The sequence below is a fragment of the Erpetoichthys calabaricus genome, chromosome 9 (genome assembly GCF_900747795.2).
Source record: "Erpetoichthys calabaricus chromosome 9, fErpCal1.3, whole genome shotgun sequence".
Taxonomy (NCBI): domain Eukaryota; kingdom Metazoa; phylum Chordata; class Cladistia; order Polypteriformes; family Polypteridae; genus Erpetoichthys; species Erpetoichthys calabaricus.
This window is the reverse complement of record NC_041402.2, coordinates 183,534,782-183,562,718: the sequence shown is the minus strand read 5'-3', so window position 1 is coordinate 183,562,718 and position 27,937 is coordinate 183,534,782. Positions and strand designations below refer to the sequence as shown.

Below are 27,937 nucleotides of genomic sequence, written 5' to 3'. Positions count from 1 at the left end.
GATCTGGGAGGAGATCCCCCAGGACACCATCCATCATCTCATTAGGAGCGCATACAAACTACTGAGTACGATTTGGAGTATCTGCAATGAAATTTCAGCCAAATGGACTCACCTGCCTGCCGCCTCATTTTTTCACTTTGATTTTCAGGGTGTCTGAATTCAGCCCTCTGTAGGTTGATCATCTTCATTTCCATCAAAAGACATGGCTGACATCCTTTCATTCCTAACACATCACCATATCAGTCCATATCAGTAGAGATAGGCAGCAGGATGTTTTTTCCCATTGAGATCCGCTGTGTTTTCAAAGTGTTCCTTTAATTTTTTTTGAGCAGTTCATTAAAGAACCATTAACAACAAATCAAATCAAATTAATAATATATTGAGCAATTATTATAAAAGTAAAGTTGAATAAATTGGATTCTGCAGCTGCATGAATTAAAAGGTAAAATGCCACTTCTGGTTAACGGAAATAGCCCAAACATTGATAGAAATCTACGTTTTGTACCCAATACGTGGATGCAAATTTGGTTGACGTAAGTGAAAGCGTACTCAAGTTATCGTGTTTATACACACCCACAGACACACGCACACTCACAGAGACATATTTCCAAAAATGGTATTTTTGGACTCAGGGAGGTCTGAAATGTCGAGATTCATCAAAATCTTGACATCGAATCTTTGGAAGATTACAATCAGGAAGAATTTGGCTGTGTGGAGGTTTTTTTTAATCTGTTGTTATTATTGTTATTATTGTTATTTCTGTTTGTTTAATGGTTTCTTTACTTTTTGAAATGGGGCAGCTCCATTTGAGAGACTAGAAGGTGATTTCATGTGTATAATACGTGTTAATATGTGTTAACAAATATTATTAGTAATTAATATTCTAATATTATGTACTTTAAATTAATGCTACCCAAAACAGAGTTTGATTGCTTACAACAAAACATCACACATTAACAATAAATTTTCCTCTTGCTTGGATGAGATTGAGGTCTGGATGTCCAAGAACTTCCTCACGCTGAACAGAACCAAAACTGAAGCTGTTTTAATTGGCACCACCCCATCAATTCAACTTTGTTCCTCTGTAAATTGTATTTCTGACCATACCGTTACCCTCTCCCCTTCTGTTACAAATTTGGGTGTCAAGTTAGACTCCCATCTGTCATTTGATGCACGTGTCCATCACCTTCATCTCTGAAACGCAGCCAAACTCCGTCCCTACCTCTCCTTCTGTGATGCTGAAGAGCTGGTTCATGCCTTTGTCTTATCCGGACTGGACTATTGTAATGCACTCCTCATCGGGATAACCAACAAGAGCCTTCAAAAGATCCAACAAATTCAAAATGGTGCTGCAAGAATCCTGATGAGGCTGTGGAAATATGAACATATCTCACCAATCCTTCGGTCACTTCATTGGCTCCCTATCCATCTCCATATCGAATACAAACTCTGTTTGTTTACTCACCAGTGTATCCATGGAAATGCTCCACAATATCTTAAAGAACTCCTTATATTACAATCCACTACAAGAAACCTCCGTTTTACAAATACCTATTGCCTTTGCACCCCTGTGACCAAACTTCATACAATGGGAGACCGAGCCTTTGCAGCCGCTGCTCCACGGCTCTGGAATGTTCTACCAGAGAGTCTGAGAACACAACAGATTGTGGGCTGTTTTAAAAAACAGCTAAAGACTTTTCTATTTAGGAAAGCTTATTAACAAGAATGCTAGAATTATTGTTGTTTTATCTCTGTTTTTATCTTGCTTTGCCTTTGTTTAAAATGATACACTTTGAGGTTTACTGCTAATGTAAAGTGCCTTATAAATTAATGAGCTTCGATGGTTTACTCCTGCTGAAAACAGGCCGGAACATACAATTTATTTTTGTATAGCCCAAAATCACACAAGAAGTGCTGCCTCTTGACAGCCCCCCAGCCTTGAAGACAAGGAAAAACTCCAAAAAAAAAAAAAAACCTTGTAGGGAAAAAAATGGAAGAAACCTCGGGAAAGGTTGGGCGTGCAGTGAGTGTCAAAAGAAGGGATCAATACAATACAATACAATACACAGAACAGAACAAATCCTCAATACAGTATAAAAATAAAAATTTTAGAAGTACAGAGTAGAATTTAAGAGTCGATGATATCACATAATAAGATTTGGATTTGTTTAGAGTCCTGGAGACCTCATCCATCAAGCTGTCTCCCCCAGTTGGCCATTCCACAGCTGAAACAGTGCTGGGCCAGCCAATCCGATGAAAGGACCCCTCTTTCCTATGATTCCTGTGACCCTCCATCAGGGATGACTTTACCTTAGGCAGGCAAAACAACTTGGCAGGTGGGCCGTGGGCACCAAGTACCACATTTGAGTACCGAGAAGAGAAACAGAATAGGTGAGGGTTAGTATCCAATTCTAACTATCATGTCACTTATGTGTTAGTGCTAATGACTAACAACAAAGATGCAGTCTGTACAGTTAATCAGCAGCTCTAGTCAGGGTGTGCTAAACTGAAGCAGTGAGTCTTCAGCCGGGATTTAAAAAGCTGAGACCGAAGGGGCATCTCTTACAGTAGCAGGCAGACCACTCCACAGTTTAGGGGCCCTGTAACTAAAAGCTCGACCTCCCATTGTTATTTTATTAATCCTCGGAATCATAAGCAGACCGGCATCTTGAGATCTTAATGTGCGCTCAGGTTTGTAAGTCATGATAAGTTCAGACAAGTAAGCCGGACCTCGGCCATTTAATGCTTTATATGTTAAAAGGAGGATTTTGAAATCTGCCCTAAACTTAACCGGGAGCCAGTGTAAGGATTTAAGAACTGGAGTTATGTGTTCGTATTTTCTTGTTCTTGTAATAATTCTTGCAGCCGCATTTTAGATTAACTGGAGGCTGTATAGAGAACAGTTTGAACATCCAGTGAACACCACATTGCAGTAGTCAATCCTACTAGAAATAAATGCACAAATTAATTTCTCAGATTCCTGTTTATATAGAAAGCGCCTTAATTTCCTAACATTTTTAAGATGGAAGAAACCTGTTTTGGACAACATTGTAATGTGCGCTTTAAATGACATGCTAGAGTCAAAGATAACTCCTCGATTGCGGCTGATTCATCTAAAAGAAGATTCTGTGAAGAGAAATAAAAGTCGGTGACCTTACTGTTATTTTCCAAGTTGAATGGCCTCTTCCTTTCTCCAACAAGTGTAGAGGTTTAAAGAACGATATTTCACAGAAGTGTCACATTCTGTTTCCCTGCTTACGTTGCCTTTTGTCCTCCATAGCTGTGTACCATACAACGTTCGACTGGCCTAGTAACGAGGAGGTGCAGGGCAGACTTGTTGAGCCTCCGGGAATCTCCGAGGAAGAGACGGCCAACAAACTACTAGAGTATCGAAGAAACAACCAAGCCCTGGAAAACACCTACCACTACATCCACAAAGTCTTCAATGCTGACCAGCCATGCGTCGATGTCTGCTCACAAGGTGGGAGAACTTGATGAATGTCCTGTGTGTCTCCGCGTTGCCACGTTGTGTCAGTCAATCAAGTTTTGATTTTGTAATATGACGACTTTTACAGTTTGAATACACGAAGCACTTCTCAAAGCTGGCAAACATAGCATTTACTGACGCTTAGTTTTAGATTGAGGACTCTCACAGTGGGGTATGCAAATGGAAAAAACCAGCGAGCGTTAATTTTTTTTATATTTTGATTAGAACTTTTAGTTTGTGTTTTAATTTATTTAATCCATGTCATCATTTTACCTTGTAACAACGCAATCAAAATTGTAATCAAAATCTTTTAAGGAGTCTTCACTTTATACAGTGTGGCCACCAGGGGGCACAGCAGCGTCCCAAGCGCCAGACACAGCTACACAGACACAATATCTAACAGCCGTACCACGTGCACTTTGGAAGAGGTCATCTACTTGAATGGGAGACCAACCAGGAAAATCTTAGGTGGCTGCTGGAAGAGGTGCTGGTGAGGCCAGCAGGGGGCGCTTACCCTGTGGTCTGAATGTGGATCCCAGTGCCACACTGAAGTGACAGGGACAGCCTACTGTAAACACGGCACCGTCCTTCGGGTGAGACATAAAACTGATGTTCTTACACTCTGTGGTCATAAAAGATCCCTGGGCATCCTTTGCAAAGAGTAGGGGGTATCCTGATGTCCAGACTAAATTGCCCACCATGACCTTGTCATTCTGGCCCCCTAATCATCCCTTGTCTCTAATTGGCTATCTCTCTCACCACATCGCCACCTAATCACTCATGTCTGGAGAGCATACTGGTGCAAAAATGGCTGCCGTCGCAACCTAGGAGTGCTGCCATCTAGCGTCCTGGGGGAGGTATTGCACAGTCCATGGCTGCTCCCCCTGAACGTATAGCGAAGGTGCATCCCGGCTGTCCGCCACAGTATATATATATTAAAAATATATTTTTAAAGTATCCTGCCCACACTGACACTTTACAATGGAGACAATGGGGCAAAAAACACCACCAGAAAATGAAAGCATAAAATATATGTATATATTCAAATATTCCATTGGCATTCCTTACCTCCTCAATCAGTTGAGTCTCCATGATGCTGTATGTGATAAGCCAAGCTTCCATGCACCGTAATCTCCATTTGCGGTCGCTTTCCACTGACAGCATAAAGTTATTCCGAACTCTATAGACTGGAATTGGCGAATGGCGTGGAGCTATCCGGCCTCACGTGATAAACGAGTAACAGCTCGTAGATTTTATCACATCATCCTTGTTTTCATGTCCGGCTCTACACGATGCCCACCCTCTCCCTCCCCTCCATCTTTATCCCAAATTGTTTTGCAGTTCCCCTCCTTTTTTTCTTTTTTTCCCAGCAAGCCATCCCCTGCACGAGAGACGGAGTCACTTGGCGTCTGATCTCTAAATCAAGTCAGCAGCCTTTGCTGACGGCCAATAAGAAATGACAGAGCTCTTGTGCACTTCTCTGCCGCAGCCCTTCACTTTCCTTCTCCAGCCCGGCTTGCCCAAGGCAAAGCCAGGAGCTAACAGTTTCGCAGTGTAGTTGAGGACAGGGCAGTGGGCAGGTATAATTAAGGCCACTGAGGCCTTCATAGTTGGAACAACATCCCTTGACAGCTGTTTGTGACTGAAGGGCTTGAATCTTTTTTTTTTTTTTTTTTTCCTGTTCCTGTGCCCCTGTCACTTGTGGTTGGAGGCCGCATTTAGACCCGTCTCCGTGTTGTGCTGCTTCCTCAGTGCTTTCTTCTAGGTCACGGTGCTCTTTAGCTTACCCTGATCTTGTAGGGGTTTCATATTAAGTACAATATTGCACATGCAAATAGATATCAAGTCAAGTCAAGTTGGGGTGCATGCACTGGTACAGCGCGTTGCTGCACCCACCACACGTCAAAACAGCTCAGGATCCCAGTTGGCAACCCCCCAGGCAGATACGCGGTCCAGTCCGACCCTCCGGAAATGACCCCATATCTGCCGCAGCCAGGTGTTACGTGGGTGACCCCTTGGCCTGGTCCAGCCACTCGGGTCCCCATCAAGAGGATCTTACAAGCCGGATCACCCTCAGGGAAACGCAGCACATGGGCATAGTGCCGTAAATGACGGCCCCTCACAATGCAGGTAATGTGCCCCATTCGGGACTCCATGAGCAACACAAAGTCAAACCAACTGTACCCAAGAATTTTCTGGAGAGACACCAAAGTACCAAAGGAGTCCAGTCTTCGTCTCAGGTCACTGGTTAGCGTCCAGTCTTGCAACCGCATAGCAAGACAGGAAGCACCAGGACTCTGAAGACTTGGACCTTCGTCCTTTTGCAGAGATACCAGGAGCGCCATACACCCCTTTCCAGAAACCTCATGACCCCCCCATGCTCTCCCAATCCATCTACTGACTTCACAGGAAGAGTCACCAGAGACATGAATGTCACTACCAAGGTAAGTAAGGTCGACACTCTCTTCGCAAACAGACACGCTGCCGATGGCCGTGCCCAAGAGGTCATTAAAGGCCTGGATATGCCACTATTAAAGTATTTGTGCCAGTCAGTTGTTTTTTTGTTTTTTGCCTATACGGGGTCCAGATAGCGTTTGCTGCGGACGTTTACAGTTGTGGCCAAATGTTTTGAGAATGACACAAATCTTGCTTTTCACAACATTTGCTGCTTCCGTGCTTTTAGAACTTTGTGTTAGATGTTTCTATGGTGTACTGAAGTAGAACGACAAGCATTTCAGAAGTTACAAAGGCTTTTATTGACAATGACATGACGTTTAGACAAAGAGTCCATATTTGCAGTGTTGGCCCTTCTTTCTTTTTTAAGACCTCTGCAATTCTGTCTGTCTGTCCATCAACCTCTGGGCCCAATCCTGACTGATGGCAGCCCATTCCTGCAGAATCATTGCTTGGAGTTTATCAGAATTGGGGGGTTTTTGTTTGTCCATCCACCTCTTGACCACAAGTTCTCCAGGGAGTTTCCTGGCTGTGGACCCCAAATTTCGATGTTTTGTTCCCTGAGCCACTTTGTTTTTCTGTTTGCCCCAGTCATGCTGGATTGTTCATTGTTGGTCACCAAACTGTTCTTGGATGGTCACGACAAGTTGCTCTCGGAGGATGTTTTGGTCCCATTCTTTATTCATGGCTGCGTTCTTAGTCAAAATTGTCAATGAGTTTGAGATTAAGTTCATTTTCATGGAAAAGAGGGACTTTACAATTAACTGCAATTCATCGGATAACTCTTCATAACATTCTGGAGTACAGACGACCCTAGACCCCTTTGTTTGTACTAATGTGATCTTTTTTTACTCATTTTTGTGAGACTTTCGAATTTTCCTACTTCCGTTATCTCTAACCTGCTCTGCATGTGTATCACAGGACTTGCTTCCAAAGGTTGTAAGTATGACGTGACGTGCCTGTCTCGCGGGAGGTGAAAGCGTCTCTCTCTGTGTCTCTCTTCAAAAGATCAAGTCTCGTCACTGGAAAAAAGTCGCGTCCCAAGATTTTTTTTATATAATAGAGAGATAAGAAAAATAACATATTACATTTTCAGGTTCGCCTCGGATAATGTGGAACCTCGGTAAATTGGGGCGTGGATACTCGTTTCTCCCTGTTAGCACTTGAGTCGTATTGAGGAGGTTGTGCTTTCAGTTTTTATTGAGCTGCATTATGTTCTTTTTGACCAGAAGAAGTGCGGTGACGGTCATTGTGACTCCACTTAGTCCAAAGAGATGCACACCCCTCAATCGCATCTTATTTTGTCATTAGAAGTGTTAAAATGGAGGCGTTTCACAGAATATTCGTTGTATTACTAGATAGAGAAGCTCATGGCGTTTCAGAGTAGCGATGTGTTGCAAGGCTTTTCTCACAGACATCGGATTTTTTTATTTTTTAAATATTAAACGTCATTTTTGTCGTTTTGCTGTCAGTTTTAATGATTTTTAATTATGATTAGCCAGGCCTTTTCAACATCAGAGCAAATATTCCGAATTTGACTTTGGACAACGCAATTGGCTAAGAAAAACGGAACAAAGTGAGCTGGGAAATGGAGACCAAGTGGAGGCGTCCAAGTGAGAGTAAAACACGGCAGCCAGTCACTGGATCATAAATCAGATGCCATTCAAGCAAGGCTGGCTACGTGGAAAGACCTGTTGTTGACTGCTGAGACCCCTGATGCTGTCCTATGGCTTTAAGGCGTTTCTAGGGGAATCCGACCGAACTGTCAGCTGAAAGCACAGGTGGAGGTGTGTGCGTGTTTTATTGTGTGGGGCATGAATCGTAAAATCGTCCCACCCACTCTGGGATATTTACTGCTCAGGTGTCGTCCACTTTCACTTTTTTCGGGTTTGCTGTTTATATCCCTTCACAAACCAACACGTTCGCTGACCGATCTGTGCAAGGTTTCAAAAACTGAGATATGAGGTAGTGATAGCAATATCCATCCATCCATCCATTTTCCAACCCGCTGAATCCGAACACAGGGTCACGGGGGGTCTGCTGGAGCCAATCCCAGCCAACACAGGGCACAAGGCAGGAACCAATCTCGGGCAGGGTGCCAACCCACCGCAGGACACACACAAACACACCCACACACCAAGCACACATATGTCTAATTGTGATAAATGTGAATGGATTAGAATTATTTTCCTATGCAATGTTGTTAAAATATTATTTAATAGTATTTAAAATTTTCCAAGATTAAAAGTAAAAACTTATTTTCATTAAATTTTACTTGCCTGGATGGTAGCGAATGGCAGGGAATGTCAAAGGTCATGGAGAAAAGGTGTATGGGAAGGAGAAAGGGAGGAGGAGACGGAGAAAGAGATGGAGAAGTTTCTAGAGGGGCCAGCACACGCATTTAGAAGTTCTGAGAGGAAGTGTCAAGTCCAGAGAATTAAAGTTAAGTTCCAGGAGAGAGTTCTGAACTTCAAGCAGAAGTTTATTTAGTCAGCAGCCTCTTTCAGTGTGAAGCTAACTCAGTCGATACACAACGGGGTGCTTCGGCCGTCACTAAGGACTGTGCCAAGTGAGCCAACCCGGCGAACTGTGCAGCCGCGGTCTCTTAGGGCCTGGGAAAAGTGAGACTTCAGTGAAAGCTGAAGTTTGGAGGTGCGTTTGACTTAACCTACTGAAGCCAAGCATATCGTGAACACAACGTCCGGCCGTACGGGGTGTCTCGTCTTCTCTGTCGATTGCAGAGTGGAGTTACCTGTGTGCTCAGTGGGGCTAAAGGAGCTGCTTGTTTTGGTGCCAACCAGTCCTGCAATCTCATATTTTCATTTCAGTTTTTTTTTTTTGCCAGCATTAGTGAAAAAGTGGGACTTATTTATTTAACTGTTTACACTACCCCTCTAAGACAGGTAGAAATAGACCTCAGTGTTAATGTTGGCAGTGCACCATCTATTGGAATGTAATTTGTAATGTGTGTGGTAATAAAATGCAGTGCATTTTTCATTCCTACAGATGGTGCATCACAGACATTTGTAGTAATAAAATGCATTACTGCAAATGTTTGTGATGTGCCATCTGTTGGAATGACTGAGACATGGCAATCGGATCGACACACAAGACGGACACTTATCCTTTCATTAAGATAGTGTTTTCAAATAAGGACTTTTTAGTGTAATACTAGGTGTGCCCCGTGGCTCTGTCGGCGAAGTAGTGAAACAGGACAGTGAGGGAGGGTCCTGCCTGGCTCACTACTCCTGACGTCACGCTTCCCCCTCCCCTCGGCCCGCAGCCTCTGCCTCGGATTAATGCGAATATATCGCTCATACAAGTGAACTGTGGTGATTCTTAGTATGATGAGAGAAGTCGCAAAATCAAACAGAATGTTCAAGCAAATTCTAGAAAAAAACGGATCTAAATCCATTAAGTAGTTCTCTTGTGAAAAGCGGACAGATATACAGACGGACGTTGGATTTTATAAATCTATATATAGAGATGTGTAAAGACCTTTTGGGTCACATTTAATCTATCTTAAGGGCTTTAATATTTCCAAGTTACATTTGTATGCGTGGTTGATCTATAGAATTGTGAATGTGTAATAGATGTATATAGATTTACTATATAATAAAATGCCCGTGTGTGTGTGTGCGTGTGTGTGTGTGTGTGTGTGTCCTGTCCCTCAGAGCAATTTGATTGGTCATGTATATGTAAATGTATTCAAATATATTTTAGCATATGTGTTAAAAAATATATTTTTAAAATATCTTGCCCACACTGCCACATTACAATGGGGGCACAAAACACCACTGGAAAATAAAGCATAAAATATATGTGTGTGTGTGTGTGTGTGTGTGTGTGTGTGTATATTCTAGCAGTAGAGGCTGTTATTGACCTCTTGAACCCTCAGGTACCACGCCAAACACCAGGTAAAAGTCCAAGACTTATTTATTTTATTATAATACTGTGCACTAAGCACCCTCCACTCCACACTACACATATAATAATCAATGCTCTCTAATCCAATACCAATCCTCCTCTCCCAGACACCTCGCCACCCTTCCTCCCAGCTCAGCTCAGTGTCTGGGCTTTCCCAGAGTCCTTTTATACCCCCTGACCCGGAGGTGTTCCTATCCAACAGTCCACAAGTCCTTATTACTTCCAGGTCAGGGTAAAAGTCCTTCTCTTCAACCTGGAAGTACGTCATTTCTCCTGTTCATGTGACCAGGACGTACTTCCAGGTTATAGGGCACATAACAGTCTGACAGCCTCCCTACAGCGACTCCCGGTGGCCCCCATGGTATCCAGCAGGGCTGCACATACAAACTACAAGGTCCATGAGGCCCTGCTGGAATTTGGAGAACCTCCATGCTGTTGGGAGAGCTGCACCTGGCGGCCTGGAGGGGTGGGGCGGAATATTTAGCCGGCCATCCATCACAACATATATATATGCTAGCAAAATACCTGCGCTTCACAGCGGAGAAGTAGTGTGTTAAAGAGGTTATGTAAACATATATATACATACATATACACATCCACATATACATATATATACATATACAAATTTACATATCTACATATATATATACATATGTACATATATATACATATAAATATGTACATATATATATATATATACATATGCACATATAAATATATATATATATATATATATACATATGCACATATATATATGTACATATTTATATGTATATATATATATATATATATATATATATATATATATACATATGCACATATAAATATATATATATATATATATATATATATATATATATATATTGACGGCATTCATAGTCTGAATCACAATCTGATTGTATGGGTGGTTACCTACCAGGTAACGCTTGTGGTTGGCCAGCAAGTCGGCTAACATCCACCACGGTGCCGTCATTTGTGAGAAGCAGATCATAGAATGGTTGAAAATAGTTTACTGTCAAATAATGCAAAGAGTACGCGACACGTGTTTCGCTCTAATTCTGGGCTCATCAGGCGTACACACTCACTGCATATAGCCAAATTTCCGTGCTTCGCAGCGGTGAAGTATTGCTTTTAAATTTTAATTAAGAAGAAAAGAAAACCTTTTTTAAATTGAGGGAAAATATACCAATAACAATTTGTTAAGGATTTGTTTTTTTGTGAAGCTGCCTTTACACAGCCTCTCCGCTGTTTTATAAACGAATGCCATATAAGGCCATCCTTTCTCCTTGCTTAGCAGTTCTGTATTGTTTTATTGTTCGTTTATTACGATTGTTATAGTTCTCTTTGTATACCACGTTGTCAGTTCAGCACTCCGGTTGTAATATGACCAAGTCGTGCAAGCTTACTGTTGAGAATGCAATGTACAGTTGTACAGGAGAAAAGCAATCTTGCCAAACTTAATTTAAACTTACGGTTTACACCGTGCTTTGTTTCCGCCTTAGCTGCACTTATGAATATGCTTGTATGCATCACTCGCTCGCTTCTTATTGTTTCGCTGCCTTCTCAATTGTGTAATGAATGTTTTCTTCAGCGCTCTTTGGGGCTCTTCCTTGTTTTCTACGTACTGCATTCACAGTCAGTTCACGTGATTACGTGGGAGGCGTGATGATGCGATACGCAACTCCGCCTCCCACAGCCAGCGAGCTGCAGTCCATTACAGTATATGGACAAAAAAAAGGTTCCAGTTATGACCGTTACACTTTGAATTTCGAAATGAAACCTGCCTAACTTTTGTAAGTAAGCTGTAAGGAATTTCAGCCTTCCACCTACACGGGAAGTTGGAGAATTAGTGATGAGTCAGTCAGTCAGTCAGTCAGTGAGGGCTTTGCCTTTTATTAGTATAGATATATCAAAATATATATATAATCCTAAGCCTAAAAGTGCAACGATATGATGTCAACGTTTTTTGTCACGCTTTAAATCAGCTTATTTTAAAACCTACATATATATGTTTGGTATCATTCTTTTCAGAATTTATCGAACTTTAATGTGATGTTGTTAAGATTTTCAGATTCTTATGCCATTTTTAAATTATAAACTAAAATATCAAGAATGTTGTGGTTTTTATATTTGATTGAGTAAATGGTCTTTCACAGGAACAAACTATTAAAAAAAAGATCTATTCATAACACCAATGTTTGTATTTAGGTGATTTAGTTAGCTGAAGGTCGAGTTACGTTGACCCATTGCATACCACTTTAGTTTTCACGTGATTTTTCCTGTTATTTAAATGAGTCATTTTTTAAAGTTATTTTATCTATAAGAATGTCAGTTAAAAAGAATGGATCATTTATTTAGTCTCTTATAAATACTCATTGAGCATAGTGGACCTCTGTTTAACTGGAATACTCCAGTCGGTAAGAGAGTAAATATTTTATTCTCGTTTCATGATTTTTACCCTGTTTAAATAATCATTTATTTGTCTTTTACATATTTATAGAATTTCATGATTTTGACTCATTTTTCTTTTGTACATTTACAGATTTTACTAATATTCTGGCCACAACTGGGGGTTGGTAGTGTGTGTGTGTGTGTGTATATGTGTATATATATATATATATATATATATATATATATATATATATATATATATATATATATATATATATATGTGTATATATATATATATATATATATGTATATGTATGTATGTATGTATATATATGTATATATATATGTATATAATATGTATATGTATATATATATAATATACATACACTAAATAAAATTAAAAAATATAAAAAGATATTTTTAAAAATATGTTGTCCACACTGGCACTTTGCAACAGAGACAATGGGATACGAAACACCACCAGAAAACCCTAAAAACGCACTAAATATGTCCTCTAAGTTTCGATAAAACTAAACGTGCTATCCGAGTTTTCGACACGTTTGTGACATTTTACAAAAGGGATCTGTAAATAACCATATTTACAGATTATTATTATTATTGCATATTTATGGTGCTGTGTTACATTTTCCATTCTCTTGTGTGAGTTCGCACATAAATACAGAATTAAATTAAATCGTAACCAATGACATGACATGATCAGTTTACTGGGATTTTGTTCTTCAAGAGGAAACTTCGCCCCCCGGTGGTGTAAAAGGTTATTGCAGAATAAGATAAACGCTGAGGTAGGGTGCACAGCTGGTCTTCCTTTCAAATGGCTGAATCTTGGTGTCTTTTCTTTAAACATGGCCTGTATGAACTGCTTTACAACATGTGCATAATTGCAAGACGCAGATCAATACTTGACCACTTTCTTGGCTTGAGAAAACGGATGTACTGTATTTGGTAAGTTTTTATGCTTTTATTTTCAGGTGGTGCTATGTGCAAAATATTTTAAAAAATGTATAAAATATGCTTAACTTTAGAACACAGTTTCACGTGGCAGATGTGTGTATTGCGCATTAGTGAAGTTCAACTTGAAAAATACCAAACTTGCCCTTTATTCTCCATAAGACATCAGGTGTGAATGGAATTCCAGGGCACATTTTAAAATCTTTTAGCAGTCACTTAGCTGACATCTTTAATATTTTGCTTAGACAGTCTGTGGTCGCCGTCTACTTCAAAGGGACACATTTCCCCTTCTGCCAAACAAGAGGAAGGTGGACTCTGAATGACCACAGACCGGTGGCACTGAGTCCAATCATCACAAAGTGCTTCAAGAGATGAGTGGCGGGACTCCTTTAAGCAGAACATTGCAGATGCTCATCATCACAACCGCAGCAGGCAGAAGTTTGCAAGATGGAAGACAAATTGAGGGCCTGCAGCTCCGAAGTGAGCAGGTCAGCGATGGTTGTACTCCAGTGCTTCTGAACCTAATCAAGTGCCAAGCTGCGGTTACTCTGTTTATGAATTTTAAGATCATATTCTTCTGGCAAACAAAAATGATTCCGTGTTTAACTAGGAGCTGTGCCTCATTTTGCTAGAAATCTCTTGGGGGTAAAAAAAACTTTCATGGCGCTTCTCCTGTCAGAGCACAAGAAGTACTTTCCTTACAAACTGATAGAATGAAAGCAAAAAGGAAAACTGTATAATATATAACAAATAAAAGCAAGCAAAGTAACATAATAAAAATAGTAAGTACAAATAATATACATTTCATAAGCAGGTTATGTATATGAGTGCAAAGCTCACTGAATACACAGACTACAGGGACATATTGAATATTTATTGAACTTCAGTACGCCTACAGGAGTTTGAGACTGAGCACGTTACCAGCCACCATTCAATGAGGATGCTTTTAGTTGGAAAACAAAGAATTACAAATCTCTGTACGTTTTGTAGTAAAGTTTATAGACGACACTCTTAGTTATTCCTGTGTTACAAGACCAACTCAAGTTCTGTGTTCACATGCTGCTTGTAATAAAAGGGAGCCTTGTGTCCGTAGATATCCTCACACCACAAACCACACACACGCAGAATAAATGATCAAGTAGTGTGCTACAGAGTTGGCACTTCAGCCGTCGTCAGCTGAATGTTATTTTGGAGAAAGTGGGTGAGAAGAATTGGCAAGTTTGCTGTGCTCAGTGGTGTTTTTCATCAAAATTGGCTGGTTTATTGTTTTTTCTGCTCTGTCGGATGCATCACAAACATTGACGCTGCTTTAATGAATCCCACACCAAATTGCATGTAACAGAGACATATGCATTGCATTTGTCATGCCAACAGATGGCACATCACAAACATTAACACTGCATTTACGAATCCCATACCAAATGGAATATAAAACACATGCCTTGCATTTGTCATTCCAACAAATGGAGCATCACAAACATTAGTACAGCTATTATTAATTCCATGTCAAATGGAATATAACAGAGACATCCATCCATTTTCCAACCCGCTGAATCTGAACACAGGGTCACGGGGGTCTGCTGGAGCCAATCCCAGCCAACACAGGGCACAAGGCAGGAACCAATCCCAGGCAGGGTGCCAACCCAACGCAGAAAACAGAGACATATGCATTGCATTTGTCCTTCCATCAGATTGGAAATCACACACATTTGTAGTAGTAAAATGCATTGCATTTCTCATTTCAACAGATGGAGCATCACAAACATTAATACTGCTTTTAGAAATCCCTTCCCAGATGGCATATAAAAGAGTCCTATTCATTGCATTTGTCATTCCAACAGATGGCGCATCTAAAATGTTAATACTGTCTTTACGAATCCCATACCAAATTTCTTATAAAATTTGACATTCTAACAGATGGCACGTCAGAAAGTTGTAGTAATAAAATGCATTGCATTTCTACAGGTGGAGCATCACAACCATTAACACTGCTTTTATAAATCCCATACCAAATAGCATACAACAGAGACAAATGCCTTGCATTTGTCACTTCAACAGATGACGCATCACAAGCATTAACACTGCTTTTATGAATCCCATACTAAATGACATTTAACAGAGTCATTTTAACAGTCAAATTAACACTACTTATTAAAGCCACTTTTACAGATCCCATTGCCAGATGACATATAACATAGACATATGCATTGCATTTGTAATTCCAATAGTTGGTGCATCACAAACATTAACACATTTTACAAATCCCATACCAAATTTCATATAAAATTTGTCATTCTAACAGATGGCACATCAGAAATATGTGCTGTAATAAAATTCAGTGGATTTGTCATTTCTACAGATTGAGCATCACAAACATTAAAACCGCTTTTATGAATCCCATACCAAATGGAATATAACAGTGACATGTGAATTGCATTTGTAATTCCAACAGATGGCACTTCACAAATATTTGCAGTAAAAAAAATTGTACTTGTGATTCAAACTGATGGTGCGTCACAAACATTTGTGATAATGTGTTTTGTGATGTGCCATCTGTTGGAATGACAAATCTTATGTGAAATTTGGTATGGGATTCGTAAAAAAAAAAAAACACCATCTGGCAATGGGATATAGTGCCTTTCATATCTATCTATCTCTGTCTGTCTGTCTGTCTGTCTATTATATAGTGCCTTTCATATCTATCTATTAATTATGTAGTGCCTTTCACATCTGTCTATTAGATATCTCCTTTCTTTCTTTCTTTCTTCACTGCACTGCTCACCATTTAAAGTGCCGTTCAGTCCTTTTCTGATGGTGCTCTGCTATCTACTGTATGCCATACTTCAGTTTGAGGCCCCATGCATTGACTCTCATCATTCATATAAACACTTATATATATATATATATATAATATAATATAATATAATGAATATATTTTTCAGCCAAAGCCAGCTCATTTTTATTTTAACAAGCTTCATGTTTTTTCTGATATTTGCAAGCATGAGGTTTGGGGCCATTCCATAATGGTGCGATTTATAATTAATCACCGCTGATTTACTTGATTGCCTTAAATGAAGAAAATATTTTTTTTCCTATTTCTTCATTAACAATTCATGATTTTTTATTGAAATACAAAATGCAATAAAGTCGCTGTGCTGAATATTGATTATTGCTAATTAAAAATGCGCTTTGATTAGTCGTCGCCAAGCCCTTTGCATTCCCTCCCCTCATTTTCTGTGCTTTGCCGTTTCCGGCGGCAGCCGTCAGAGATGTCGTGGCGTACGGTCGGTCGAGTGTTTGGCGCCGGCCATGGTGGGAGTCATTAGTTATGATTAGCCTGTGGTTAATTGCGGTGCGATCGTGTTGTGGACCGCATTGTTGCAGAGGATTCCAGCTGTAAACAGCTGTTAACCTGCATAAGGAGGTCAGGATCCAAGCGATTGTTCCTCAGGAACAAGCAGTTTGGCTTTCATAATTAATGGATCAGCTCTGATTTTTAAAAACCAAGTTACTTTGTGTGGAATTCTGATTTAGAAAGAGAAAGGAGACGGACGCTAATGAGCGGCAGAGACAGAATCACAATCTGAAGTAAACCGCGAGGCTGTGCAGTAATTGCATTGCAGTTGCCACAGAGCCACAGGCCAAATGAAAGCACGGACGCCATGGGGCACAGGCAGCGGGATGTGTGTTGGGCAGCAGGCTTTCGTGTTTCTTTTCCACTTTGTGGAGATGTGGATATTGATATTTGGATTTGGCTGTGATATTCAGAGGTGTCAGCTATGACAGTTGCAGTACGTTGTGAAAATGCTGAATTTGTGCTCCTCGCCGTTTGGGCAATCTCTGTTTTTGTCTCGGTGCAGCACGGTGGCACATTCCGGTAAGTCGCGTAATGTCTAGCTAAAAGACTTTGTAGCTGCAACCCTTTGAGTCCTCTCAACACCAGGTGGTGGTCTTTTGATAGCAGAGCAGCCCTCATCTGAAGGATGCCCAGAGCACCCTATTATATTTCACCCAGGGTTCCTCATCTGGCTTGAGGCTCAAATGCTAGGTTTATGTCCCCTTTGTTCATTTTTTGGTCAATTATTTATATAAGAAATATTATACAATAATATTATTAAATAATATGTACTGCTGGGGTGTCCTGGTTGGATAAGGGCCCTGGCCATCCACCACTATATATGTAGTGGTGGACAGCCAGGACCCTTACCTGGCTGGGATGTCTTGACAGTGGAAGGACCGAGGGAGACGGCATTTCCACGACATTTCCTCCCCCGGTCCAGCAGAGGGCAGCCCCCTTGGCTTCCAACAGGGCCATGGGTCATGATCCTGGGGGCACCTGGACACTTGTAGGGCCCTATTTGGTGGCATTTCTGCCACAACCAAAAGTGCTGCCAGAAGAAGCTCGTTGGGCGGCCAGTCACCACCACTCAAGGGCCTTAGTCGGGAGGAGGAAGACTAACCTGTGGAGGAGGAATGGAGGCCAAAGGACTGTGGTATTGGCTGGTGCTGGACTGTCTTTATATAAATAAGCAGTGTGCTGTGTGGCAAAGTCGTGTCCTGCCTGCCCGTGTCCGGGATAGGGCGGCTGTACGTGCCCTTGAGCATCACAGTATACTGTATATGTGTCACATATATACATGTGTTTTGTGGGTGGTCCTTGAGGAGGTCAGGCATCCCACAGTCCCTTGCGGTTCATTTTGAATGCGCTCAATAGTGTGGCGAGTCTTCGTCTCTGATTTCTTGTGTTTTGTGTGTGTTCCTGGATGTTTGACCCTCTTGCTTCATCTTAGATTTGTGATTCAGTATTGTTTCCCGTTGCCATTTCAGGCAATACCTTTTTTCATTTTGTGCTCCACGGAGCATTTTTTTTTGTTTGTTTGAAGAATAAATCTTTTTGCCATTTTTAAAGATTCTGTCTTCGCCCTTATTACCAGTTGGATTTGATGCTTTCTCCCTTGAGTGGGCATCTTTGGAAGTTTTTGGGACTTTGTGCTTGGGAACTCTTGAGATTCACAACAAACACGTTCTCGGATCAGATGGAGAGGCTGCTAAGTTGACCTTTGGTCCTGACAGACACTCTGGTGCCAAGCGTACTTCTGAGCTGTCTTGTGTTCTGGACAATCCGTGACCAACAAAGAAATCCAATAACATTTCACAACTTGGACTCGCAGCATGCACACCATTTCTTTACATCCCATTCATCCAGGTACCTCAGTTATTCCCCACAACATAAACTCCGAGGTTGCATTGAGATGACCCCTTTGTCCACCAGTACCCACCCCATCCACTAACATCTGCAAACACCACCAATACCCCACACACAGATAATATTTTTAGGAAGTCACTGTGTGCTGGAGAGATTCCAAAAGACTGGAAAATGGCAAATATTATTCCGTTATATGAAAAGGTTGACCAGGCAGATCCAAGCAACTACAAGTCAGTAAGCTTAACATGCATCAGAGGAAAATTAAAGGAAGGAATTATTAAGGATAAGATTGAGCAGCACATGGTGAGAACATCAGTATTAGTGAACAGAAGCGGGAGGTCGTGTTTTACCAACACGCTGGAATTCTATGAGGAAGCAAAAAAAGAATACGATCACAGAGGAGCTCATGAGATTATTTATCTGGACTTTCACAAAGACTTTGATGAGGTGCCACATGAGAGGCTGGGCATCAAACTAAAAGAGGTGCCAGTTCAGGATGTGGTGTGTAGATGGGTGCAGAATTGGCTCAGACATAGCAAGCAGAGGGTGATGATGTGAGGAACCTGTTCAGAATTGGGTGAAGTTAAGAGTGGTGACCAGCAGGGGGCAGTGCTAGGGCTGTTGCTATTTTTAATATGTCTTTAGGATTTGGATAGAAATATAAATAACAAGCTGGTGAAGTGTGCCAGATCATCTCAAATCTATTGAATCATCTCAGAGGGGTTGGGCAGATGAACTTTAATGTCAGTGAATGATTCAGTTCTGGTCACCACACTACAAGAAAGACATAGCAGCACCTGAAGCTGTGCAGTGGAGAACCACCAGGTGCATTATGGGAACTGAAGTACACATCCTACTGTGACAGACTCTGAGAATTATACGCGTTTAGTCTGAGCAGAGGAGACTGGGGGGAGACCTAATCCAGGTCTTCAAAATCTTGAAAAGCATCAATAAAGCAGAATTCCTTCAGCTTGAGGGTGAGTCACATCCTCGAGAACATCAATGGAAACTAAGAGGAAGTACATTTAGGACAAGAAGCCAGAAAGCGTTTCTGTACACAAACAGATGTGGGATTCAGAAACAAACTACCGAGACATGGAGTTGAAGCGGAAACCTTGAGAACCTTTAAGAAGAATCTGGAGGAGATGTTGGGACAGCTGAGCTATTAGCTAAACAGAGAGGCTTGATGGACTGAATGGCCTCCTCTCACTGGGCAAATTTCTTATGTTTTAATCGGAGCGTGATTAGCGTAATGTGCCCCTGGGGACAACACGTTTACACCCATTCACACCAAAACACTGACGCTACGTTTTCAGAAGTGTATGACTCTGGAGGGCATTTTTAAAAAGTCTTTGTTTTCTGGGGTCGAAAATGATGGGGTACTATGGACGAAAGGAGAAAACTAAGGAAGTATAGTAGAGTGGACAGGGTCTCCGAGACTTTAGATCTTCACTGTTCCACATCCCACAGAAGTTCTATTGAAGAGATAAATCCCCCTAAACTGATCCTGTGTGGCAGTGTCTGTCGGCCTTGTGATGGACTAGGAGGTTCTGTTCCTGTTGGAATCAGTTACACTCTCAGTGTGCAAGAGCTACTCCAAAAGGGAGGTCCATCTGTTAAAGGAGGTTTTTGACCAGCGGTTCTACCACTGGCACTTTATATAACGCCATCCTAGTTACCTGGTTTCATGCTTAGTCTCATTCGATTATTTTTTAACTTTAATTATCCAGTTTAAAGTTTCAAGAAACTGGAGCCAGCAATGGGCACAAGGTCAGAACAAACTAAGATGGACTGCTCCTCCGTCACAGGACACACTGACTCAGGTGGCCCAGTTTAACTAATGTGGCCTGTAGAGTATGTAGATGTGAAAGTGGACCTGTCACTTGTGTGCTCGGAGAATGTGGTCATTAGATTATGTAGACATGTCACTTCTGTGGTCCGCCAATGTGGTCATTCAATTATGTAGACATATCACTTCTGTGCTAAGCCAATGTGTTTACTAGAGTATGTAGACATGAAAGTGGACTTGTCAGGTGTGTGCTCTGCCAATATGGTCACTAAATTATGTAGATGTGTCATTTCTGTGCTCAGACAATATGGTCATTAGATTATGTATATATGTCACTTCTGTGCTAGGCCAGTGTAGTCATTAGAGTATGTAGACATGAAAGTGGACATGTCACTTGTGTGCTCTGCCAATGTGTTCATTAGATTATGTAGATATGTCACTTCTGTGGTCAGCCAATGTGGTCACTCAATTATGTAGACATGTCACTTGTGTGCTCAGCCAATGTGTTCATTAGATTATGTATATATGTCACTTCTGAGCTCAGACAAGGTGGTCACTCGATTATGTAGACATGTCACTTCTCTGGTCAGCCAAGGTGGTCATTCAATTATGTAGACATATCACTTCTATGCTAGGCCAATGTGGCCATTAGAGTATGTAGACATAAAAGTGGACATGTCACTTTTGTGCTCAGCCAGCATGGTCATTAGATTATGTAGACGTGTCACTTCTGTGGTCAGCCAATATGGTCATTAGATTATGTATATATGTCACTTCTATGCTAGGCCAATGTGGCCATTAGAGTATGTAGACATGAAAGTGGACATGTCACTTGTGTGCTCTACCAATGTGTTCATTAGATTATGTAGACATGTCACTTGTGTGCTCAGCCAATGTGATCTTTAGAGTGTGTAGACGTGTCACTTCTGAGCTCAGACAAGGTTGTCACTCATTTATGTAGACATGTCACTTCTGTGCTCTGCCAATGTACTCATTAGATTATGCAGACATGTCACTTCTCTGGTCAGCCAAGGTGGTCACTCAATTATGTAGACATATCACTTCTATGGTAGGCCAATGTGGTCAGTAGAGTATGTAGACATGAAAGTGGACATGCCACTTGTGCGCTCTGCCAATATGGTCAATAAATTATGTAGATGTGTCATTTCTGTGCTCAGACAATATGGTCATTAGATTATGTATATGTGTCACTTTTGTGCTCAGCCAGTGTAGTCATTAGATTATGTAGACTTGTCACTCCTGTGGTCAGCCAATGTGGTCATTCAATTATGTAGACATATCACTTCTGTGTTAGGCCAATGTGGCCATTAGAGTATGTAGACATGAAAGTGGACATGTCACTTTTGTGCTTAGCCAGTGTGGTCATTAGATTATGTAGACGTGTCACTTCTGCGCTAGGCCAAGGTGGTCACTCAATTATGTAGACATGTCATGTCTGTGCTCAGCCCATGTGGCCATTAGAGTGTGTAGACATGAAAGTGGATGTTTCACTTCTGTGCTCATTTCACAGCAAGCAAACAACTGTATGGCGTACATAAACCGCTAATGCCGACTCCTGACTCTTCTGTTCTGGGCGGTAATTCCTAATTACATTTTCAGCCTTAAACTCAGACATCAGAATGTCAAATATAAAAACACAAATTCCACGTCCAGCTCCTCTCCTTCCGAGTGCTGAAGTGACCTTGTGCTGCTTTCTGTGCTTGGTGCCGGTGTTGTTATTTTACCGATGAAGAATACTCCGTGTTCTTTTATACATGAACTGAACCAGGCGTACATCTTTACGGGGGGCTCATTATTCTGTATTTAATTCATTAGCATAAATGATGTTTTATCCCCCCGCCATGAGGCCCTTGCTGAATGCTGTGCTTTCAGAGATCGTCGTTCCCCTTTGACCGCAGTCCCTTCCACTTCCTCTGTGATCCAACAAACCTGCTCTGCTTTAAGGGGTCCAACTAAATGAAATGAGACATCGGCATTGACACAACTGTCATTGCTGTAAAGAAATAATGAAGGACGATCCCTCATCCCCCTCCTTTGCGGCACGCAGAAGTGTGGCAGGCACTGTGGGCGCATTTCTTAACTCTAGAACAACGCTAATCAGCAAGTTCCTGGCAGAGCGAGGAGACGACTTTCACATCCGCTGTCTGTCGCGGTCACCAGAAGACCTCACATCGTTATCTCGGTGTCGTAAATGTGCTGTAAAGAATACTGTGGGATTGTTTTGCTGCCAGTTTCTTTTCATTGTGGTTTCAGCCGCTCTTCTTTCTGCTGCTCTTTTTGATTTTCCAAGTTTGTAGTAACTTGTGCGGTAATCTGAAGAGCCTTGTGTAGCCACTCCTGCATTTCTCTGTCACTTCTTTCACTTTAGGGAGATTTCTTTGTCAAAGTCACAACACAGTGGAGTCCAAACCCGCCTCTGGCATCCTGAAACATTTTATAGCACACTAACCAAAGTAGCATGTATGGTATATTTTAATAAACTGTACATATGAAGCATTTTGAACTGTTATTACTTCTGAAAGGTCCTGAATAAAGTAAACTCTTTGAATGCTAAAATAGCAGGGGTGATGGTGCGAGGAACCTGATCAGAATTGGCTGACATTAAGAGTGGTGTCCAGCAGGGGGCAGTGCTGGGGCCATTGCTATTTTTAATATACAGTTAGGTCCATAAATATTTGGACAGACCACTTTGTTCTAATTTTGGTTCTGTACATTACCACAATGAATTTTAAATGAAACAACTCCGATGCAGTTGAAGTGCAGACTTTCAGCTTTAATTCAGTGGGGTGAACAAAACGATTGCATAAAAATGTGAGGCAACTAAAGCATTTTTTGAACACAATCCCTTCATTTCAGGGGCTCGAAAGTAATTAACTGGAAATAAAATGTTCATTTCTAATTCTTGGTTGAAAACCCTTTGCTGGCAATGACAGCCTGAAGTCTTGAACTCCTGGACATCACCAGATGTTGGGTTTCCTCCTTTTTAATGCTCTGCCAGGCCTTTACTGCAGCGGCTTTCAGTTGCTGTTTGTTTGTGGGCCTTTCTGTCAGAAGTTTAGTCTTCAACAAGTGAAATGCCTGCTCAATTGAGTTAAGATCAGGTGACTGACTTGGCCATTCAAGAATTTTCCACTTCTTTGCTTTAATAAACTCCTGGGTTGCTTTGGCTGTATGTTTTGGGTCATTGTCCATCTGTATCATGAATCAATTTCACTGCATTTAGCTGGATTTGAGCAGACAGTATGTCTCTGAACACCTCAGAATTCATTCGTCTGCTTCTGTCCTGTGTCACATCATCAATAAACACGAGTGTCCAAGTGCCACTGGCAGCCATGCACGCCCAAGCCATCACACGGCCTCCACCGTGTTTTACAGATGATGTGCTATGCTTTAGATAATGAGCTGTTCCACGCCTTCTCCATACTTTTTTCCTGCCATCATTCTGGTAGAGGTTGATCTTGGTTTCATCTGTCCAAAGAATGTTTTTCCAGAACTGTGCTGGCTTTTTGAGATGTTCTTTAGCAAAGTCCAATCTAGCCTTTCTATTCTTGAGGCTTATGAGTGACTTGCACCTTGCAGTGCACTCTCTGTATTTACATTCATGCAGTCTTCTCTTTATGGTAGACTTGGATATCGATACGCCGACCCCCTGGAGAGTGTTGTTCACTTGGTTGGCTGTTGTGAAGGGGTTTCTCTTCACCATGGAAATGATTCTGCGATCATCCACCACTGTTGTCTTCCGTGGACGTCCAGGTCTTTTTTGCGTTGCTGAGTTCACCAGTGCTTGCTTTCTTTCTCAGGATGTACCAAACTGTAGATTTTGCCACTCGTAATATTGTAGCAATTTCTCGGATGGGTTTTTTCTGTTTTCGCAGCTTAAGGATGGCTACTTTCACCTGCATGGAGAGCTCCTTTGACCGCATGTTGTCTGTTCACAGCAAAATCTTCCACATGCAAGCACCACACCTCAGATCAACTCCAGGCCTTTTATCTGCTTAATTGATAATGACATAACGACGGACTTGTCCACATCTGCCCATGAAATAGCCTTCTGAGTCAATTGTCCAATTACTTTTGAGCCCCTGAAATGAAGGGATTGTGTTAAAAAAATGCTTTAGTTGCCTCACATTTTTAAGCAATCGTTTTGTTCACCCCACTGAATTAAAGCTGAAAGTCTGCACTTCATCTGGCATCTGAGTTGTTTCATTTAAAATTCATTGTGGTAATGTACAGAACCAAAATGAGAAAAAAGTTGTCTCTGTCCAAATATTTATGGACCTAACTGTATATTAAGGATTTGGATAGGAATATAAATTACAAGCTGGTGAAGTGTGGAAGTTCAGTGGATTGGCAGATCATCTCAAATCTGTTGAATCATCACAGAGGGACTTGGACAGCAGACAAGCTTGGGCAGATTTGTGGACGATGACATTTAATGTCCGTAAATGTAAAGAATTACAGGTGGGAGGTTTGAATACACAACGGGAGGTCTGAAAGTCAAAGTACACCATAAGAGAAGGATTTAGGAGTCATAGTAGACTCCTCACTATCATCTACCAGACAGTGTTCAGAAGCAATTAAGAAGGCTAACAGAATGTCAGGTTATATAGCGCCTTGCTGTGTGGAGTCCAGGAAGCTTTATAATGCACTGGTGAGGCCTCATATGGGGCAGTTTTGGTCTCCAGGCTACAAAAAGAACATAGCCACACAAGAAGAAGTCCAGAGAAGAGCAACTGGGCTGACTCCAGGGCTACAGGGGATGAGTTATGAGGAAAGATTTAAAGAGCTGAGCCTTTAAAGGAGATGATAAGGAGACCTGACTGACGTGTTTAAAATGATGACGGGAGTTAAAAATGACTTTAAAATGAGTTCATCAGGAACACGGGAAACTAGAAACTTGTTAGGTGTAAATTTCACACAAACATTACAAGTTTTTCTTTACACCAAGAAGCACAGACATGTGGACTAAGTGATCAAGTAGTGTGATGGACAGGAGGACTTGAGGGACCTTCAAACCTTGACTTGATGTGGGTGTGTGCGCCAAATTAACATCATTAACAAATTTTCAAAGTCGAAAAGATGAATATTGAAATAAAAAAAAAACAAATGCATGCTGATGAAACGCCTTCAATGTAAAAAAAATATTTACCGCCAATAGACGAAGCTCCAGATGTCTGCACATGTTAGGTGATGGCTGATCTCGCCGATGACGGGTGACGAGTGCGTTCATGTAGGCAGCTAACAGGGTAGCTTATGTTAGCTAAATGGTTCCATGCAAACGAGGTCTGAAACTCGCAGCAGTGTATCTCGAAGTGTCGTCTGTCCGCCGACCATCTATAGACCTCAAGCAGTAGTCAGGAGGATTGCAAAATGAAAACCCTCACATACAGTACGAGAAAAATGAGTTTTAAATCGTTCCAAAACGTTGGTGCTTTCAGTCTTCACTTGAGCACTTCTAACAATCCAGCATTCGCCCCAATTCTGTGCTATTAAATGATCTCTCATTCTCTTCCTGTGTTTTTGTAACTTTCTCCGCAGTGCTGACGTTTGTGCTTTCTCGACATCGATCTGTTGCTCCATTTACTCCACGTATTCTTCTCTTTGGACCACCGGGCAGCGGCAAGAGTCTGCAGGCAGAGCTGATTTCCCAGAAGTACAACATTGTCAACAGTAAGTCGTACTCGTTTGGTTGTTTTTCTGTCCATTTCATTAATAAATCCTTTAAAGCTTTTTCTGCTCAGATTTGTAAACGTTCACTGAGTTAAAGTGTTGATCTTCCGAACAAGCAGTCCATGTTTGTCATCTCCTCAACTTCAACATCCTGTTAGGTTTTGGGATGTTAAAGAGTTTCAATGAAAAAACCTACTAGATAGATAGATAGATAGATAGATACTTTATTAATCCATCCATCCATCCATCCTCTTCCACTTATCCGAGATCGGGTCGCAGGGGCAGCAGCTTGAGCAGAGATGCCCAGACTTCCCTCTCCCCGGCCACTTCTTCTAGTTCTTCCGGGAGAATCCCAAGGCGTTCCCAGGCCAGCCAGGAGACATAGTCCCTCCAACGTGTCCTGGGTCTTCCCCAGGGCCTCCTCCCGGTTAGACGTGTCCAGAACACCTCACCAGGGAGGCGTCCAGGAGGCATCCTGATCAGACGCCCGAGCCACCTCATCTGACTCCTCTCGATGCGGAGGAGCAGCGGCTCTACTCTGAGCCCCTCCCGGATGACTGAGCTTCTCACCCTATCTTTAAGGGAGAGCCCAGACACCCTGTGGAGGAAACTCATTTCAGCCGCTTGTATTCGCGATCTCGTTCTTTCGGTCACTACCCATAGTTCATGACCATAGGTGAGGGTAGGAACATAGATCGACTGGTAAATTGAGAGCTTTGCCTTACGGCTCAGCTCCTTTTTTCACCATGACAGACCGATGCACAGCCCTCATCACTGTGGACGCTGCACCGATCCGCCTGTCGATCTCATGCTCCATTCTTCCCTCACTCGTGAACAAGACCCCGAGATACTTGAACTCCTCCACTTGAGGCAGGATCTCGCTCCCAACCCTGAGAGGGCACTCCACCCTTTTCCGGCTGAGGACCATGATCTCAGATTTGGAGGTGCTGATTCCCATCCCAGCCGCTTCACACTCAGCTGCGAATCCAGAGAGAGCTGAAGATCACGGCCTGATGAAGCAAACAGGACAACATCATCTGCAAAAAGCAGTGACCCAATCCTGAGTCCACCAAACCAGACCCCCTCAACACCCTGGCTGCGCCTAGAAATTCTGTCCATAAAAGTTATGAACAGAATCAGTGACAATGGACAGCCCTGGCTGAGTCCAACTCTCACTGGAAATGGGTTCGACTTACTGCCGGCAATGCGGACCAAGCTCTGACACTGGTTGTACAGGGACCGAACAGCTCTTATAATCCCAAGGGGAAATTCACAACTATGCTCAGTTGGTACAATTACAGACTTCACATCCTTCAGGGTTCCCCACCATCAGGTTTCCTTACTTTGTTCTTCAGATCTGGTAAAATGAGATGGTTTAAACTTGTCCTAGTTCTCTGAGGTTTTGCCTGTCAGTTTTAACCATCACAATATGTAGAGATCCTTCCTCACTCTCAACTCTTGAATTCCCTTCTGCTGTCTTTCCCCAGTATCCTCAAAAATCACTCCTCCTCTCTACCAGATCTTAACGTACATCTCTCTATCTCGGCCTCCTCAGCCACAGGTCACTCCAGTCTGATCCCACCTTTCCATCTCTTTTTCTCAGCATCACAACCATCTGGATGATAAACTTTGCTTCCCTTTCTTCACAGTCTGACAGTCCCAAAGATCTTTAAATGTTTTCTCTACCCCCTGCACTTTTATACTTCTCTCCTATCCGTGTCTCCAGTTGATTTTCTATCATCTCTCCCTGGTGTGTTTGTCCCCAAGTCTTTCACTTCTCATGTGTTAAGTCCTCTCAACCCAATTCATGTCCAGTTTTCTTGTCCCCTCTTGTAGAGTTAGTTCTGCTGTTCCTTTTCTCATACAGTGCATCCAGAAAGTATTCACAGCGCATCACTTTTTGCACATTTTGTTATGTTACAGCCTTATTCCAAAATGGATTAAATTCATTTTTTTCCTCAGAATTCTACACACAACACCCCATAATGACAACGTGAAAAAAGTTTACTTGAGATTTTTGCAA

The 27,937-nt window shown here is 41.8% G+C and overlaps 2 protein-coding genes across 3 annotated transcripts in view; both read left to right on the top strand.

Moving 5' to 3' along the window:
* ak8 (adenylate kinase 8) overlaps positions 1-27,937 on the top strand; it is a 175,881-nt gene that overhangs the window by 79,870 nt on the left and 68,074 nt on the right. For both annotated transcript variants that reach the window (XM_051931801.1, XM_028808573.2), the window contains exons 9-10: positions 3,281-3,481; positions 25,783-25,914. In XM_051931801.1, the coding sequence (XP_051787761.1) occupies positions 3,281-3,481; positions 25,783-25,914 (333 nt within the window). The remainder of the gene's footprint in view (positions 1-3,280; positions 3,482-25,782; positions 25,915-27,937) is intronic.
* LOC114656939 (hamartin-like) overlaps positions 1-27,937 on the top strand; it is a 180,543-nt gene that overhangs the window by 127,139 nt on the left and 25,467 nt on the right. The window lies entirely within an intron of this gene.